Source organism: Panthera uncia (genome assembly GCF_023721935.1).
Source record: "Panthera uncia isolate 11264 chromosome B3 unlocalized genomic scaffold, Puncia_PCG_1.0 HiC_scaffold_1, whole genome shotgun sequence".
Classification (NCBI taxonomy): Eukaryota; Metazoa; Chordata; class Mammalia; order Carnivora; family Felidae; genus Panthera; species Panthera uncia.
The window spans coordinates 121,179,140-121,199,412 of NW_026057582.1; the positions used below are offsets into that span (position 1 = coordinate 121,179,140).

Below are 20,273 nucleotides of genomic sequence, written 5' to 3' on the forward strand. Positions count from 1 at the left end.
AGATCTATACACACCCTAAAAAAATGCGTTTCAAAATCGGTGAAATCCAATAAGGTTTATAGTTTATTTAATAGTATTGTACAAATGTCAATTTCCTAGTTTTGTTCATTGTACTTTGGTTATATAAATTGGTATTACTGGGGGAAGATGGATAACAGATACATTGGAAATCTTTGTACTATATTTGCAACTTCTATGAGGGTATAAAATTATTTTGAAATAAAAAATAGAAAATAAATAAAAATAGCACTACTAGAAATAGGACTTCTAAAAATATTTTTAATTTTTTTCTTTTTTAAGTTTTTATTTAAATTTCAGTGAGTTAACATTTGGTGCAATATTAGCTTCATGTGTATAATTTAGTGTTCAATACTTTCAAACAACACCTGGTGCTCATAACAAGTGAGCTCCTGAATCCACATCACCTGTTTAAACTATCCCCCCTACCTACCTCCCCTCTGTAACCAACAGTTTGTTTTCTATAGTTAGGAGTCTGTTTCTTGGTTTGCCCCTCTCTCTTTTTTCTCTGTGCTTCTTTGCTTTGTTTCTTAAATTCCACATATGAGTGAAATCATATGGTATTTGTCTTTTTTGACTTACTTTTTTCACTTAGCATAATACTCTCTAGTTCCATTCATGTCATTGCAAATGGCAAGATTTCCCTCTTTTCTATGGCTGAGGAGTATATATACATACACACACGCATACTGACACATATGCATACTTTGGCTACTTTAGATAAAGCTACTATAAACATTAGAGTGCATGCATCACTTTGAATTAGTATTTTTGTATTCTTTGGGTAAATACCTAGTAGTGCAATTGACGGATTATAAGATAGTTCTATTTTTAACTTTTTGCAGAATCTTCATACTGTTTTCCAGAGTTACTACACCAGTTTGCATTCTCACCAACACTGTAGGAGGGTTCCCCTTTCTCCACATCCTCAACAAATCTATTGTTTCTTGTGTTGTTGATTTTAGCCATTCTCACAAGTGTGAAGTGATATCTTATTGTGGTTTTAATTTGCATTCCTCTGATTATAAGTGATATTGAGCGTCTTTTAATGTGTCTGTTGGCCATCTGGATGTCTTTGTAAAAATAATGTCTATTCATGTCCTCTGATCTTTGTTTAATTGATTGTTACTTTTTAAACTGTTGAGTTTTAGGGGAGCTTCAGTGGTTCAGTCGGTTGAGCAACTGACTTCAGCTCAGGTCATGATCTAACCATTCTTGGTTCCTGAGTTTGAGCCCCATGTTGGGTTCTTCGATGACAGTGCAGAGCCTGGAGCCTGTTTCACATTCTGTGTCTCTCTCTCCATCTTTCTCCCTCCCCTACTCATGCTCTGTCTTTTTCTCTCTCTCAAAAAATAAATAAACATTAAAAAATAAAGAAATAAAATGTTGAGTTTTAGAAGTTCTTTATATACTTTGGGTACTAACCCTTGATCAGATATATCATTTGCAAACATCTTTTCCCATTCCATAAATTGCCTTTTAGTTTTTCAAAATGTTTCATTTGCTGTGCAGAAATTTTTACTTTGATCAAGCCCCAATTGTTTATTTTTGCTTTTGCTTTCCTTGCCTCAGGAGACATATCTAAAAAGAATTTGCTATGGTTGATGTCAAAGAGTTTACTGTCTTTGTTGTCCTCTAGGATTTTAATGGTTTCATGTGTCACATTTAGGCCTTTAATACATTTTGAAATTGAAGAGAACACAAAGAAATAGAAAGACATTCCATGCTCATGGATTGGAAAAAAATATTATTAAAATATCTATATTGCTCAAAACAATCTACAGATTTAATGCAATCCTTATCAATGTATCAACTGAATTTTTCAGAGAGATCAAACAATCCTAAAATTTGTATGGAACCACAAAAGAATGTCCATAGCAATCTTGAAGAGACCAGCAAAGCTGTAGGCATCACAATTCTGGACTTCAAGTTATATTACAAAGCTGTAGTGATTTAGAACTATTTTTTTTACAGATTTTTTTTTAAACTTTACATCCAAATTAGTTAGCATATAGTACAACAATGATTTCAGGAGTAGATTCCTTAGTGCCCCTTACCCATTTAGTTCACTCCCCCTCCCACAACCCCTCCAGCAACCCTCAGTTTGTTCTCCATATTTATGAGTCACTTCTGTTTTGTCCCCCTCCCTGTTTTTTATATTATTTTTCTTTCCCTTCCCTTATGTTCGTCTGTTTTGTCTCTTAAAGTCCTCATATGAGTGAAGTCAAATGTCCATCAATGGATAAATGGATAAAGAAAATGTGCTATATGTATGTATATATACGCACACACACACACACACACACTCACACGCACACACACACACACACACACACACGCACAATGGAGTATTACTCAGCAATCAAAAAGAATGAAACCTTGCCATTTGCAACTACGTGGATGGAACTGGAGGGTATTATGCTAAGTGAAATTAGTCAGTCAGAGAAAGACAAAAATCATATTATTTAGAACTACTTTTAAAGAAAAGTGTAGTATCTGTCTTTCTGACTACCCAGTGTGCCTGGTAATGTGAGAAAACTAAAACCAACATTTTACAAACAGCAGATCGGAAAGATAAAAGGATAAAGGATAACACTTTCAGAAGGCTGTAAAATTCGCGCACCTGGGTGGCTCCTGATTTCATCTCAGGTCATGATCCGAGGGTCATGGGATCATGCCCCATGTTGTGGAGCCTGCTTAAGATTCCCTCTCTCTCTCTCTCTCTCTCTCTCTCTCTCTCTCTCTCTTTCCCCCTTTCTCCCCATCTCATGCTCTCTCTCTCTCTCAAATATGATGGTAAAATTATAGAATGTCGTATTATATATATATATAATATGTCATATTATATATATATATTAATATATATATATATTAATAATGCCATATATATGAATGCCATAAATATGCATTATGTGTACTATGTATATATATTAGAATTATATATATATACATATATGGCTGTAAAATTATAGAATTCCGCATGATCTAAAATGTTAATGATGATGTTAAGAACAATGGCTAATACTTATAATTCACTTAATATGCAATTCTGACAATGAGCTGACAGTATGTATTTTTACCAATATTAACAGATGAGGAATTTGATACACATAGATATTAACTAATACTTTTGATCACAGAACTTATTAATAATTTTAATGGGATTTTCACCTGAGGTGCGTCTGACCCTAGAATCTGTATAGAGTATAGAAAAATGCGTAAAAACAATTCTAAGTGGTAAAAGGAATACAATTACACAGGGGAAAATGCCACTAGCATTTTAATGTACTCTCTTTTTAGTATGTGTTCTTTCATTAATTTATTGATTTGACAATAAATAAAATATTGAATAAACATGTATGATGTTCCAATATTTGTTCTGTAAACGTGGATTATAGTGGTGAAAGAAACCAACAAACCTCCTGCCTTTGTGGGTCATGTAATCTAATGCTGGGGAGACAGACAACACAAATAAAACTGCATAAGAAAATTTTAGGTGACAAGGCTTAAAGTAAATAGGAGATTAAGATCAAGAGGAAATTGTTAGGGAAGACATCTCTGAAGACATGATACTTGGGTAGAGATCTGAAAGAAGTGAGGGATTGAGCCATAGGGATTTATAGAAAAATTAGAACATTCTTAGCAGAGGTCATTACACCTGTAATTGCCCAGGTGTTGGGGCTCAATCCAAGGTCTACAAGGAGGTCTACCTGTATGGAATTGGGCAAGGAAGATGAAATGTGGTAGATAGAGATCTGGCCAGGATCATGTCCTACTGCCCAGATTACATGGCTCATTGAGAAATTTGTTTTACACAACCACTACCTTACATTTCTCTGTTTTTGTTTGTCGTTTGTTTTTAAGGAATGTAGTATTTCCCAATCCAGAAGCCAATGTGTAGGTAATAGTGTTATGTCCATTCATTTCCACCTTTCATTGGTTGGATTCCCTTAGGTGTATTTAGAAGATGTGTCTCTACAGACACCTCTTCTGGGGCTTTACCTGAGTTTGGCCTGAGAGAGCTCAGTGAAGCTGGTGTCAATCTTGATTCCCCATTTTCAGAAATCACAGCAGATCAAATGAAAACTCAATTCCAAACCCTCCCACAAGTTCAAGAAGAAATTGAGGCCTCTTAAGACAGTAAAGGGTGTGGCTGAACTCTTCTGCCACCTTGTGACTGATTCCATTTCTCCCTTCCCATCTGATGGATGCTTCTCTAGAAACTCCTTGAATGGGAATTTAGTTTTCAGGACCATCTCTTGAAAGGATCAAAGAACATGGGGAAGAGTAGCCACAAAGGAATTTTCAACACAAAGTTAAGCCTAAACTGAAAGATACACTTGGTAATACAATGTAGAGTGGATTGTGAAGAAGAGGCCTTGGGGGTCATGTATATTTTACAAGTGCCTGAGAAGTAATGAGAGCAAAGAAAGAAGGTTAGGTGTGGTGTGAGAAAGAACTAGAGGATTAAGTGACAAGTATTTCTCCTACACCATTCTTCCTTGGCACTCCACTTGATTGTCTATCTCTTCTGTATGACAAATACTCAAGCCCCAGTGAATCAGACATCTCCTTTCTTTATATGCCCACCTGAGACTGAAGCTACTGCACATTCACAGTCCCCTGTCAGTAAATGTATCTGCTTGCTTATAGACAACTCCCCCTCTCCTCCCCAATTAATACTCACTCTCCTCAATCCCACTCTGTCCTCCTAGTTCATGAAGAAATCTAGATTGTCATTCAGGAGTTCTTTCAATGCTTAGTCCCTACACTGTTCAAGATATATGCCTAGAACCAGCATTTCTGCTTTTATTTTGCTTTTTATTAATTATAAATACAATTGTCCCACCATCACACCCCATCTCTAGTGAGAAAGCAGTTTTCCTTCCGCTCATCTTAGTGCATTTTCCACCTCTCCCTCTCAGCATCATAGATGCAAGCCCTAAATACACTTAGTATTGGCAGTAATTGCAGTGCTATTTATCACAACTTTCTGTTCCAGACCATGCTAAGTGCTTCACAACTTAGGGCACAAATATGTAACTCCTAGGCTAATGGCAAAGTGTGGTAAGTTATTCAAACTGCAATTTGAAATTAAAACAGATATGGAAACTTAATGACTCTTCATCAAGTCACTGGAACCTTTATTCTAAGATCATGTCATATTTTGATGATGAATATACATTATGAATAAAATTTTAAATAAAATCAAGAAATTTCAAACAATTTCATATTTAAGAAGGGCCATTACAGTAGTATCTTCAGGATTATCATGCAATGAGAAATCTTCTATGCTTGTGGAGATTCTTTGGATATAAGATTTGGAAAGGACTTCCCCTTCTGTGCTAGAAGCAAACATTTTCACCAAAGTTATGAGAGGAATATGGCTAAATTATAAAACACATTAGCAAGGTAAAAATACAGACAAACCTATATGAATTACATTTCACAAATGGCAAGAATTTCCTAGGATCAGAGCCCCATTGTTGGTTTAGTCTCTGGAGGTGATGCAAAAATAGAAGCATAGTACTCATGGATGGCTATAAAAAGAAGCTACTCAAACTACTAACAAACTTTTATTGACTATGCTTTGTCTGGTATGACAAAATCAAATTCTCAAGAGTCTAAAAGAAGTCCAAATCCACTTGCCAAATATTTCCTTCAAGTCTCTCACTGGCTACATGTGAGTAGCACACCAATGGCTGAGAGCAAGTCAGGGGAGATGAAACAAATGCATGAATCATTCCCTGAGTGCAAGATAGTGAGGAGGAGGAAGCTGATGGAAGACAGGAGTGCTAAAGCTTATCCCCTCAAGATGCACAGATCCTTCCCTGAGTGCAAGACAGCAGTCTGCAGGAGGCTTAAGCAGCGAAAGAAAACTGCTAGCAATTTCTCCCAAAGTCCACATAAATCTTCATTGAGTACATTACTGTGGCCTGGTAAATTAAGAATAAGAAAGACCTCCTGAGGCTTAAAGATGTAGAAGCAGAGCTAATGAGTAAAGAAAAATCCTCAGTGAATAAAAAAAGCTGTCAATTGGGTTTAAAGGAGATGGAATAAAAAGAAGAGGGGGTTTAGAGGAGAGAGAGAGTGAGACAGAATTATTTGAAGAGTTAATGGCTGAGAATTTTGTTTAAATGGTGATATGTATTAACCTACAAATACAATAAGCTCAGTGAACCCCAATTAAGGTAAGCAAAATAAATCCACAGTAAGCCTATCATCAAATTCGTGGAAACCATAGATAAAGATAAATTATTAAATGTAGTTGAGTGGAAAAGAACATTACATACAGGAAAAGAACACTAAGAATGATGTCTTATTGCCAAAAGATAATGTGATAACATCTTTAAGTGTTGAAAGGAAAAAATAAAATTGTCTGTCTATAATTCCATATCTAGCAAAAATACACCTCAACAATGAAACTGAGAGCCAATAATAGTCTCTTCAATAAATGGTGTTGGGAAAACTGGACAGCCATTTGCAAAAAAAAAAAAAAATTAAACTGGACCACTCTCTTATATCATATATAAAATAAACTCAAAACACATTAAAGTCTTGAACATTTAAAACCTGAAACCTGGGTTACCTGGGTGGCTCATTTGGTTAAGCATCCAACTTCGTCTCACGTCATGATCTCTCACAAGTTCAAGTCCCACATAAGGCTCTGAGCTGACAGCTCAGAGTGTGGAGACTGCTTCAGATTCTGTGTGTCCCTCTCTCTCTCTGTCCCTCCCCTTCTCTGTCTTGGTCTCAAAATAAATATTTAAAAAATTAAAAATAAATAAAAATAAAACCTGAAACCATAAGATTCCTAGAAGAAAACATGGAAAAATCTCCTTGATATTGGTCTTGGCAAAGTTGTTTGTTTAGTTGGTTTTGACAGCAAAAGCAAAGGCAACAAAAGCAAAAGTAAATAAGTAGGACTACATCAAACTAAAAAGCAAAAGAAACAACCAGCAAATGAAAAGGCAACCTATGGGAGGAAGAAAATATTTTCAAGTTATATATATAATAAGGGGTTAATATCTGAAAATTATATTTAAAAAACTCATACAACTTACTAGAAAAAAAATTATAATTATTTTAATTTTTAAAATAAACAGAGTTAGTGAATGGACATTTTTCCAAAGAAGACATACAAATGACCAGCAAGTACATGAAAAGGTGTTCGACATCACTAATAACCAGGGAAATGCACACAGTTACATATATATATGTATATATGTATATGTGCATACATATATATATATATATATATATATATAACTCAGCCATAAAAAAGAATGAAATCTTGCCATTTACAATGACATGGATGGAGCTAAAATGTATTACGCTAAGCAAAATAAGTCAGTCAGAAAGACAAATACTATCTGATTTCACTCATATGTGGAATTTAATAGATAAAACAGATTAGCATAGAGGGGAAAAAAAGAGAGGTAAATCAGGAAACAGCTTTTTAACTATAGAGAACAAACTGAAGGTTGCTGGAGGGGAGGTGAGTCGGGGGATGGGTTTAATAGGTGATAGGCATTAAGGAGGGCACCTGTTGTGATGAGCACTGGGTGTTGTATGTAAGTGATGAATCACTAGATTCTACACCTGAAACTAATATTACACTGTATGTTAGCTAACTGAAATTTAAATAAAAACTTGAAGGAAAAAACAAAAACAAAAGGACATAATCACACACATAATGTGTGTGACCTAGGTCTTATAGCATATTATATTAAATTGTGTAACTAAGGGGAGAAATAGACAAATCTATGACCATATTAAAAAATTCGAACATGGTTGAGTAGTTGATAGAATAACCAGATTTTTAAAAATTAGGTACAAAATATGTGAACACATGCTCAAACTGACCTTGGAGACATGTATAGAACTATACCTAAGAATAGCAGAATACATTTTTTTCAAGTATATACAGAGTTTTTTTTTCAAAATAGACCCTTTACTGGCATTACATTAAAATCTTAATATATTTAAAATAACTAAAATCATATTGCACATATTCTTGATTACATTGGAATTAAATTAGTAATTAGCATTATAAAAATATATATAAAATATTCAAATATTTGAAAATTAATGATATACTTCCAAATAACCCATAAATCAAAAAAGAAATCCTAAAGAAAATTATAATATATTTCAAAGTAATAATAATAAAAACATAACATTCTAAAATTTGTAAAATGCTTCTACAATAAGATGGAAAGAGAAATGTATAGCTTTAATGACTAGTTTACAAAACAGGAAATATTTAATATAAATGACCTAAGCTTCCACACTAATAATGTAAAATTAAAAAATCAAAATTAAAACAAGAAGAATAAACAGAATAGAAATAAGAACTGAAATCACTAAAATAGAAAACAGACCAACAATAGAGAAAATTACACAAGTCAATCATTTATTCTTTGAAAAGAATAAGACAATTGGCAACCCCTAGAAAAACTAATAAAAGAACAAAATAATACAAAAGAGAAAAAAAATCAAATCACTCATAATCAGGAATGAAAGAAAGACAATACTGCATATTATACAGATACTGAAATAATAATAAAAGGATATTTTATTATTCTCCATTTAGTAAAAAGAAACTGTTAAGTTTAAACTTTTTTACAATTAACATATTATTAACAAAGAATGACAATTTTAACTTTAAAACTTGACAACTCAAATGAAATTAAAAAATTCTTAAAAACATAATTCACTCAAACTGGCAAATGAGGAAATAGAAAATCTGAATAATGTAAATTCTGTTAAAATCCACAATAAAGAGAGAAGCCAATTTAAGAAATGAGAAAAAGAGTGAAATACACAAAGAAGATATACAAATGGCCTCCAAATGCAGCCACTTTGGAAGTCGGTTTGGCAGTTTCTTATGAAACTACATGTACTCTTATACAATTCAACAAATGTACTCCTTGGTATTTACCCAAATGAGTTGAAAACGTATGTCTACACAAATTCTTCACACAAATGTTTATAAAAGCTTTATTCATAGTTTTCCAAACTTGGAAGTTAACAAGATGTCCTATCATAGGTGATAAACAAACCATGGAAAATCTATAAAGTGGCATATTATACCACAATAAAAATGAGTAATGTACACATGGATGTTTTTAATAGCTTTTTCCATATTTTCCAAGTCTTGGAAGAAACCAAGATAGATACGTGAATAGATAAACTGTCATACATCCGGACAATGGAATACTATTCAAAACTAACAATGAAATAAGCTAGTAAGCCATTAAAAGACATGGAGAAATCTTAAATGCATATTAGTAAATGAAAGAAGTCAATCAGAAAAGTTTACATACTGTAAAGAAAGTGACATTCTGGAAAAAGCAAAATTATGGTGACATTAAAAAAAATCAGTGTTTGCCAGGCATTTGGAGCAAGGAGGGTGAATAGGCACCACAAGAGGATTTTTAGGGTAGTGAAATTATTCTGTGATTATGTTATAATGGTGGATTAATGTCATATGTATATCAAACCCTACAGATTGTACAACTCCAAGAGAGAACCTTAAACTATAGACTTGAGATGATATTGATGTGTCAATGCAGGTTCATGGATTGTAACAAATATAACACTCAGAAGCAAAGATATTGATAGCAGGGAAAATTGTGGGTATATGTGAGAGGAGCATGAGATATATAGGAACTCTCAATTCTTCCCCTCAATTTTTTTTTTGTAAACCTACAAATGCTCTAAAAATAGCTTATTGGGGCACCTGGGTGGCTCAGTCGGTTGAACATCCAACTTCAGCTCAGGTCATGATCTCACAGTTCATGAGTTCAAGCCCCACATTGGGCTCATTGCTGTCAGCACAGTGCCCACTTCAGATTCTCTGTCCCTCTTTCTCTGCCCCTTCCCTGCTTGCCTTCTGTCAAAAATAAATGAAACGTTAAGAAAACAATAAAACAAACAAATAAATAAATAAAACAATAACCTATTTTTAAACAAACATACAAACAAAAATACCACGATACACCTTCCCCCCCCCTCACAGGAATTCCTAGAATCAAAATGGCCAATTATGTCAATTTTGGCAAGGACATGGAGCACCTGGAATCTCATACATTGCAAATAGGAGTGTAAAATTTTACAATCATGATTTCACATCCACTAGAACAAACAAAATAAAAAAAAAGACTAACAACATAACATTTTGTAAAGCTGTTGAGCACCTGGAATTCTCATACATTCTGGTAGAATGTAAAATGGTCTAACTCAACCATGGAGAACTGTTGCAACTTCTTATAAAGATAAGCACACATCTTAACGATGTAGAACAAACTGATGGTTACTATAGGGAAGATGGGAGGAGGGATTGGTGAAATAAGTGATGGGTATTAAGGAGTGCAATTATAATGAGCACTGGGTGATATATGGAATTGTTGAATCATTGTATTCTACACCAGAAACTAATATTATATTGTATGTTAACTACACTGGAATTATTTTTTAAAGATAATATCTACTATATGACACATCATTCAACCTGATATTTCATTTCAATATGAAAATTCCTGCTCAAAAAATGATTTTAGGGATGCCTGGGTGGCTCCCTGAAGAGTCCGACTCTTGATTTCAACTCAGGTCATGATCCCAGGTTTGTGGGATCGAGCCCTATGTCTGGCTCCATGTTGAGTGTGGAGCTTCCTTAAGGCATGTGCTCTCTCTCTCTCTCTCTCTCTCCCCCTCTTTCCCATTCATGTTCTCTCTATAAACATAACATAATAAGAAAATAGTTAAAATAATTTTCAATGCATCCTTTTTTTCATACTAGCCCCACATTGTAAATATCTGAAATGTTGACAGATGATTGATAAATAAATAGATTAACAGGTACAGCATAAGTAAAATGGAATTCTATTTAACATTAAACAAATAGCAAACTTCTGGGGCGCCTGGGTGGCTTGGTCGGTTGAGCGTCCGACTTCAGCTCAGGTCATGATCTCACGGTCCTGAGTTGGAGCCCCGCGTCAGGCTCTGTGCTGACAGCTCAGAGCCTGGAGCCTGTTTTGGATTCTGTATCTCCCTCTCTCTCTGCCCCTCCCCTGTTCATGCTCTGTCTCTCTCTGTCTCAAAAATAAATAAACGTTAAAAAAATTTAAAAAAAATTAAAAAATAAAAAAATAAACAAATAGCAAACTTCTGATGCATCCAACAACTTGTTTAAAACTTTTTTTTAAATTGAATCTCCATACAAAAATAGTATATACTGTACTGATTCCATTTACATGAAATTTGAGAACAGGCAAAACTAATATATGGTGACAGAAATCAGAAAGTGGTTGCCTTTGGACATAGAGGAATTGACTAGAAAAGGACACGTTGGACATTTATTTGGTAAAGAAAATGTTCTTTATTTTGTTTTGAGAGATGATTACTCCATGACAAAGGTTACTAAACAGAATACTTTAGATATATGCACATCTTTTTATTCTAATTATATCTAAAATTTAAATGTATATAAATATATATTTGTTGCTAAAAGCCAACATTCTTAGCCATTACACGGGTTATTATTATTTTTTCAATTACCAGTGTAATGGCTAAGAATGTTGGCTTTTGGCAACAAATAGTCAGGCTTTAATTTCAGATTCTACAATATATTGCCATATCTGTGACACATTACTTACCATCATAAGCCTCAATTTCTTGATGTGTACAATGGGCCCAAACACTTGAGGATTTTGTGATGAATATATTAGAATGGTATTTGACCACATAATAAGCATTCAATAAATAGCAGTTATGCAATTTTAATGAACTCTGTGCAATTCTTCTTTCATGCCTTGTACTTCTGATACATCCTGTTTCCTCTGCCCCTTTCAGCACTCAGTCTGTCTATTTGGAGGACACTCATTAAGTTCCAACAGCTTTGAGTTTGTTTGTTTATTTGTTTGTTTTTCTTTTCATTGCTACTTCCATAATTACATCCCCCATGCTTCAAGTATAAATGACTACTCATTTCTTTGCATCTATGACCAATATGAGTTTTAAACAATGCAAACAGTAACACTTTATTGCACTAAAATACTATGTTAATATCTATAGATCCTATGTATGTGTCTATAAGATGTGGTGACAGATTTTTATCTGCAGCGTTGCTCATACCACAGTGCTGGGCACCTATTGAATCCTTAATAAAAAGCATTTCATAAATAAATTATTTTAGACTTTTTGAAAGTCATAAAGATTATTTTACCCACTTATAAATATATACACTAAGTCTGAAAGCTATATAGGAGTGAAATATAGGTACTTCTTGTGCTAATCTTACACTTTTATTAGACAACTTTTTACTGATCACTCAGGATGAACGGGGTATACAAGAGTGAACAAAACACAGCTCTTGTCTACATGAAGGCTCCATTCTTGCCTATAATAAATAAATATAAAAAAAATTAATTTTTGTATGACTCAATGATTTTCCTACTTCTATTTGTCTATTCTCAGTTCTCCTTCCACCAGTTTTTTTTTTTCAATTACTTCTGTTATCCTTTCATTACATACTTATGAAAATATGGAAAGTCCTGTATAATTACAAGACAGACACCTACATCCCATGGATGCTTTGTATATATTTGTCTTTTGCTTTTAAGCACCTTGGATTTTTTTAAATGTTTTTATTTATTTTTGAGGGAAAGAAAGAGAGAGAGAGAGAGGCAGGGGAATGCAGAGGATTTGAAGCAGGCTCTGTGCTGAGAGCAGAGAGCCTGATGTGGGGCTCGAACTCATGAACCACGACATCATGACCTGAGCCAAAGTCAGATGCTTGACCGACTGTGCCACCCAGGCACCCCTCACCTTGGGTTTTTAAACTGTCTCATGGGGAAGCTAGGAAAAGAAATTTTGCTAATACTTGGTTCAGAGGCATAGAAGTGGAAGAATATACACACAGAATTGTTGTAGGGCTTCAGGATGCTCAAAGATCCCATAATGAGAAGGCATGTTTTAGGAGACCTATTTAAACCTTGTAGTCCAAATTACCCACTGTACTCAGGACAGTATTGGGCTTTGCTGTTATTAAAGCAGTTTGTCTTCACAAAAGAGTTGTATGTTACTTTGTCAGGTGTATTTGATGTTGGGAGTAGATCATTTGTGAGTAGCTAGGCTGTCAAGTGGCCTGGATCTGAGAGCACTGATGGTCCAAAATAGGCAGATTTTCCAGAGAAAAATAAGCCCATTTCATCTGCCATTACTGGCCCCTTGAGAATCACTATATACTTATAGTCACACTTTTCTCTACCAGTTAAAAAATGTTACAAGGAATCATACTGGTGCTAATGTACAACTTGACTACTTTCCATTTATAATGATATAATTTTTGTTTGTTTTTTTAGTTCCCGTTACCTCTTTTTTTCATTTATGTATCACCTTTAGGCATAAACTGGGCCCCCTTTTACATAATGAATTTAGTGGGAGTTGATATTGAGCGGTGATGCTATTCATTGAGCTCCAATCAGTGAGAACAACTGGACCCTGTTAGTAGCCATTTATTGTGTAGAATGGCCCAAAGCATGGTGGACTGAAGGTTAAATATGCCATAATCCTGAAAAAAAATTGGTTAGTAAAAGAACTTAATCTCTCAGAAATTTATACATTTTAGTTAGAGGAGGAGAAAGTATGCTTTATTGAGGGTATAAATGTCATAGACTGAAACATGAACTCAATATCCCAAAGTCATTCATAGACAGTAGCTGTCATGTGGCAGAATTGGTGATAGGGGAACACCAAGGTTATATGCCTAGCTGGTCCCTCTAAAGTGATTCTAAACCTTACCAAAATGAGAAGTCTTATATGGACTATTAGTGCACAAGAAGGACCTGGAAGCCATGAAGTATGGTGGCATCCATTCTGTAGAAGCAGCTTTGTGGGTATATGTGGGAATTACATATTAGGCACCATGAAAGAGCTGCTTGTCTTTGAAAAGGAAGATGTTCCTGGGGATAATAAATGATCCCTCATCCTTTCAGTTACCAGAAAATAAAACCCTGAAACCTCCCTCTTAAATTATTCCTTCACTATTTAAGGCAATTGTAACCTTGGGAGTGTGTTTATGTCTTGATTGGGATTCATAAATTACCAAATTTGAGGAACATTGGCTAAGGGTACTTCAGGAAGAGTAAGGTATAGCCTTCATCATTCTCTTCTGCCCCCTTGTGGTATCATTCATGTTTTTTGTCACTCTGGACTCTTGCCCTAGGTGAAAGCAGTCTCTTCTAAACTAAACATCCTTACTATTTATCATTTTGTGTCTTCCCATAAAACTATCCAACTAGAAGTGAGACTATCACTTCCTTTCAACATGAAGTAGTGTAGTGTTACCAAATAATTTTGAGGACTTCTACTTTATCTGTGTATATATCTGTCTAATTTTAAAGTGATTTTGCTCATGAGTAGATACCCCCAAAATTTCATATTTTATTCATCATCTGTTTTCCCTATATATTAGTCTTAGATCTATTTATTCACTCATTTTGCTATTTTCTAGTGCATTTTTGGCCTTCATTTTTTTCAGTTTCTTTCCCGCTCTGTAACTGATGAACAGCACCAAGAAACCCACCTCATTCTCTTGTGCCAGCCATTCCACAGGAAATTTTCCTGGTACTGAAAATGTTATCTTCCACTGATGTCTCAAGCATCTGAATTTCCATAATTTCTTTCCTTCTTTCTGTAGTCTTTGCCATCACTTTTCTCTGTTGTGTCTAAAAATGCCTGTATTCTTCAAGACACATCTCAGGAATTTCATTCTAAATGATTTTCCTACAAACACATTCACTCCCACAATTAAGGAGTACCTTAATGCCCAGTCCAGTTTTCTTTAGAATCCCAAGCCATCATACAATATTGTCTACAGAGCATCTCTCCTTGGCAGTCTCACAGCACTGCAAATGCCCATGTCCCAATCAATACTCATAAATCTCTCTTCCTATGTGCCTCCCACTGTGTCCCTAAGAGAATTAACTATACCAGCAATTTCTCTTTTTCCCAGGACAAACTTATATGCCTTCTATATCTCTTTTTAATAAAGTATAGTAGCTGCCTACTATGACTCCTGAATCTCTCGTGTACATATATGCACTTTTTTTTTTTAATCCTCCGGCTCTGATTTTGCTGTATCTGAGCTCAGACCACACCATCTCCCCCCTCATGGATGCCTTCCATGTTACCAGTGGTCTCTTCCTACTCTATACTGCAGTACAGTGATTTCTAAAATATAGATCTGTTCCTGTCACTCCTCTGTGAAAACTCATCCATGGTAAGTCTGACCAGACTGCATTTGGGGACTGGACAGAGTGAGAAGGGATCTTGTGTCAGCCAGGATTTCTGGTAGACGCCCCTATGCACTATCCACTTGTGGTGGTCGGGGGCGGGGAAGGGGCGGGATTGAGCCCCCTTCCCCCCTCCTCCTTACTGCGGAAAGCTGCAGAGCTAAGGGCACTTACTTCCTATTCACCAGTCAGCAGGGAGGGATCCTCTGATCAGCCACGTAGGCATTCTCTTCTCTCTGGAGGAAAAGGCCCAGCAGCTGTCGGAGGAAAAGGCCCACCAGCTGTCAGAGCAAAGGGACATGTCGCAGCTAAGTAAGAATTTGGGTGATTCGAGTCCCCCGGCCGAGGCCCCCAAGCCTCCGGTCTATAGCCGCCCTACGGTTCTGATGCGGGCCCCGCCCGCCTCCTCTCGGGCTCCGCCAGTCCCTTGGGATCCACCTCCGATTGATTTGCAGGCTTCACTGGCCGCTTGGCAGGCACCTCAGCCTGCTTGGGAGGCCCCACAGGGCCAGCCGCCTACCCCAGTGGCTCCGATGGCCCAACCTCCGGCCCTGGGGGGCCCGATGGTCCAGGCTCCCCCTCTGGGAGGCCCGATGGGCAAGCCTCCGACTCCCGGAGTCCTGATGATCCATCCTCCCCCTCCGGGAACCCCGATGGCCCAGCCTCCGACTCCGGGAGTCCTGATGATGCATCCTTCAGCTCCCGGAGCCCCGATGGCCCATCCTCCCCCTCCGGGGACCCCAATGGCCCATCCTCCCCCTCCGGGAACCCCAATGGCCCATCCTCCCCCTCCGGGGACCCCAATGGCCCATCCTCCCCCTCCGGGGACCCCGATGGTTCATCCTCCCCCTCCGGGGACACCGATGGCGCATCCTCCCCCTCCGGGGACACCGATGGCTCACCCTCCCCCTCCGGGGACACCGATGGCCCATCCTCCCCCTCCGGGGACCCCGATGGCCCAGCCTCCGACTCCAGGAGTCCTGATGGCCCAGCCTCTGACTCCGGGAGTCCTGATGGTCCAGCCTCCTGCTCCGGGAGCCCCGATGGCTCAGCCTCCGCCCCCGGCAGCCTTGATTGCCCAGCCTCCGCCTCCAGGAGCCCCGATGGCCAAGCCTCCTGGTCCCGGAGTCCTGATGATTCATCCTCCAGGTTCGAGAGCTCCGATCACGCAGCCTGCAGCTTCAGGAACCCCGATGGCACAGCCGGCAGCCCCACCTGCACAGCAGCCTCTGGCGTCCTGGGCCCCACAGGCTCAGCCTCTGATTCTGCAAATCCAGTCACAGGTTATAAGGGCTCCTCCGCAGGTTCCCCAGGGCCCACAGGCCCCGCCGGCGCAGCTGGCCACACCCCCGGGCTGGCAGGCCACCTCGCCGGGCTGGCAAGCCCCGCCACAAGGCTGGCAAGCCACACCTCTGGCTTGGCAGGCCACGCAGGTCACCTGGCAGGCTCCGACAATTACCTGGCAGGCACCAACTGTGCGCCAGGGCCCACCGCCCATCCGGCCGGGCCCACCGCCCATCCGGCCGGGTCCCCCACCAGTGCGCCAGGCTCCACCCCAGATCCGCCAGGCACCACCGCTGATACGCCAGGCACCACCGCCCATCCGGCCTGCCCCGCAGGTCCTGGCCAGCCCACCACCGCTCTGGCAGGCCCTGCCGCCCCCGCCGCCGCTGCGGCAGGCCCCGCAGGCTAGGCTGCCCTCCACGCAGGTGCGGGCGGCGCCACAGGTGCGGGCAGCGCCACAGGTGCCCACTGCCCCACCAGCAACGCAGGTGCCCACGGCGCCTCCTGCTGGCCCACAGGCGCCCCAGGCTGTGCTGTCGGCCCCTTTGTCGGCCCCACAGGCTACACACTGCCCGCCCATCATCTGGCAGGCCCCCAAAGGCCAAGCCCCAGTGCCACATGAGCTGCCAACGTCGATGGAGTTCCAGGAAGTGCAGCAAACCCAGGCTCTGGCCTGGCAGGCTCCTAAGGCTCCTGGGCAGTTCTGGCAGCCTGTGCCCACCCAGGAGGCCCAGAGGCAGGGCCCACCACTGGTTCAGATGGAGCAGCCCTTTCAGGGGGTCCCGGCCTCCCAAAAGGCCCTCCAAATCCAGCTACCCACCCAGCAGGCCCAGCCCTCGGGCCCGCAAGCAGAGCTGCCCACCTTGCAACTCCAGCCCTCCTGGCAAGGCCCCCCTACAGCCTTGCAGGGCCAGCCCGGAGCTCCCATAGCGGCAGCAAATTTTCCCATGGGCTCCGCTAAATCACTGATGACTCCATCGGGAGAATCCAGGGCCTCTTCAATAGAACGCAGGACCTCTTCGAAGGAACGTAGGACCTCTTCAAAGGAACGCAGGGCCCCTTCGAAGGATCGCATGATCTTCGCTGCCACTTTTTGTGCTCCAAAGGCAATGTCAGCTGCCCGAGCACACCTGCCGACTGCCTGGAAAAACTTGCCTGCCACATCGGAGAACTTCACTGCCACTTCAAGAGTCTTTCCAACTACCTCCCGGTTCCAGCCTGCCTCTTCTAATGCCTTTCAGGGCCCGTCTGCCCCCTCAGAGACCCCGAAGTCACTGCCACTTGCTCTGCAGGATCCATTTGCCTGTGTGGAGGCCCTGCCTGCAGTTCCATGGGTTCCACAGCCCAATGTGAATGCTTCAAAAGCATCCCAGGCAGTGCCTACCATCCTGATGGCTACGGCAGCTGCCCCCAAGGCAATGGCCACCATTCAAGAGGCCTCGAAAACCTCTGCTGAGCCTCCACGTCGCTCTGGCAAAGCTACCCGGAAGAAGAAACATCTGAATACCGAAGAGGACAGCAGTGGCCAAATGCTGGCCCTGCGTGACTGGCAGGCACCGAGACCCTGGGAAAATCTGAACTTGAATGACTGGGAGATTGAAAACCATATCCAGGTCCTGGGTGACTGGGAGGGCCCAAGTACCTCCCGGGGCCTGAGTGGCTGGGAGGGCCCTAGTACCTCCAGGATCCTGAGTGGATGGGAAGGGCCCAGCACAACTTGGGCTCTGAGTGCCTGGGAGGGCCCAAGCACTTCGAGGGCCCTGGGTCTCTGGGAAAGCCCAGGTAGCCCTCAGCCCTTGATTATCTCTGAGTTCACCAGTCTCTCTCAGGGATTTGGTGCCACCCAGAATGACCCCAGGTTGGAGACTCAGCCATTGTCTCCCTTGGATGAGAGAGCAAATGCATTGGTGCAGTTCCTCTTGGTCAAGGACCAAGCCAAGGTGCCCATCAAGCGCTCAGAGATGGTGAAATTCATCATTCGTGAATATAAAGATGAGTGCTTGGATATTATTAACCGTGCCAACAATAAGCTAGAGTGTGTCTTTGGTTATCAATTGAAAGAAATTGATCCCAAAAACCACTCTTACATTATCATCAACAAGCTGGGGCACCATAAGGGTGAACCAGTGGCATCCTACTTAGACAGGCCCAAGTTAGGCCTTCTTATGGTGGTCCTGAGTCTCATCTTTATGAAAGGCAATTGTGTCAGGGAGAACATGATCTTTAATTTTCTGTACAGGTTAGGCTTGGATGTCCGAGAGACACATGCTCTCTTCGGAAATACAAAGAAGCTCATCACCGAAGTGTTTGTAAGGCAGAAGTACCTAGAGTACAGGCGAATACCCTATACAGAGCCAGCAGAATATGAGTTCCTCTGGGGCCCCCGAGCATTCCTAGAAACCAGCAAGATGCTTGTTTTGAGGTTTTTGGCCAAGCTCCATAAGAGAGATCCACAGTGCTGGCCTTTCCAGTACTTTGAAGCACTGGCAGAGTGTGAGTCTGAAGATTTGGATGAGGATGAGCCCGGATCTGGTGATAATGCTGGTGACCCCACCAGCAGTTCCCCTCCCCGCTAATGTGGTTCCATCCGCAGATATCTCATTCCTTTGGGTCCCTGGCCAGAGGCCGCTGACAGGGGGGCAGGGTGGGGTGGGGGGTGGGGGGGTGTTTTGTTTCTGGTGTTTATGTTCCAGTTCTATGTGTGTAAGTTTGGATTTCAATTTGGTTCAACTTGATATCTGCCAAAGCTTTGTACATTTTCATGTGGTGTTGATTTCAATTGGCTACTGTTCTATTTGGTATTTTGGCATCTGTATTTTTAAGTGAGATCTGTGATTCTCTGTTTTGTGTTATAATTGTTATGTTTTGGTATCAGAGTTGTGCTGGCTTGTGAAATGAATTGAGAAGCTATCCATCTCATTCTGGTACAGATTATGTAGTATTGAAATAGGCTGTTCTTTGAACATTAAAATGACTCATCAGTAAAAGCTGTCTGCAGAAAAATAAATATCTATATCTATATATATAAATATACTTTCAGCATAACATGCAAGTGTTTGTCTTTATTCTAATTTCTACTCTAGATGGTGGGAGCCCAGTTTTACCATACTCTCTGAATAGACCTGAGCATCAAGAGCACTACCAGTGATAGTAGTAATCACAGTGATGAAACTTTCTCAAGGATACTGCTGCATTTATCACAATAATGCAGTGATTTATGTTGTGAGATGAAATGTAAGATTTCCTTAATTCAGGAGTAAAACTTCACAAGTCAGTGAGGTTGAATCAGAAATAGGTTGTATACCTCATCTGATTTAATCCTTACAATAGTCTTTTAAAGTAGGCGTCATTCCCATTTTATAGGTAAGTATCTAAGACTCCATTAGATCAATTAAATGGCACATTTTAGTTAAATTGTAATTTAAATCAGACTTTTTTCCTTAAGGTTATGTGGGAAAAGAATATCATCTTCCTGCAGATTGCAGGTGGCAGTGGAGAGGGAAGGAGATATATAACTAGTGACTTGGAGATCTAAGGGGAAGTTCCTGGTTGGGGTGGGGGCATAAATCCTAACATACAAGGGAAGTCAACTGATAATGTCTGAGATTTCTAAATCATTGTAGTTGATCCTTGGGTACAGAACCTGATGTGGGAGGGAAGGCAAGTGGGGAG

The 20,273-nt window shown here is 40.0% G+C and overlaps 1 protein-coding gene across 1 annotated transcript; it reads left to right on the forward strand.

Annotated features, from left to right (window-relative positions):
- Positions 1 to 15,001: 15,001 nt before the first annotated feature.
- MAGEL2 (MAGE family member L2) lies at positions 15,002 to 19,177 on the forward strand. Its single transcript, XM_049613959.1, has one exon. It carries the CDS (start codon positions 15,617 to 15,619, stop codon positions 19,175 to 19,177), a length of 3,561 nt encoding a protein of 1,186 aa, XP_049469916.1. The 5' UTR covers positions 15,002 to 15,616.
- Positions 19,178 to 20,273: the final 1,096 nt, after the last annotated feature.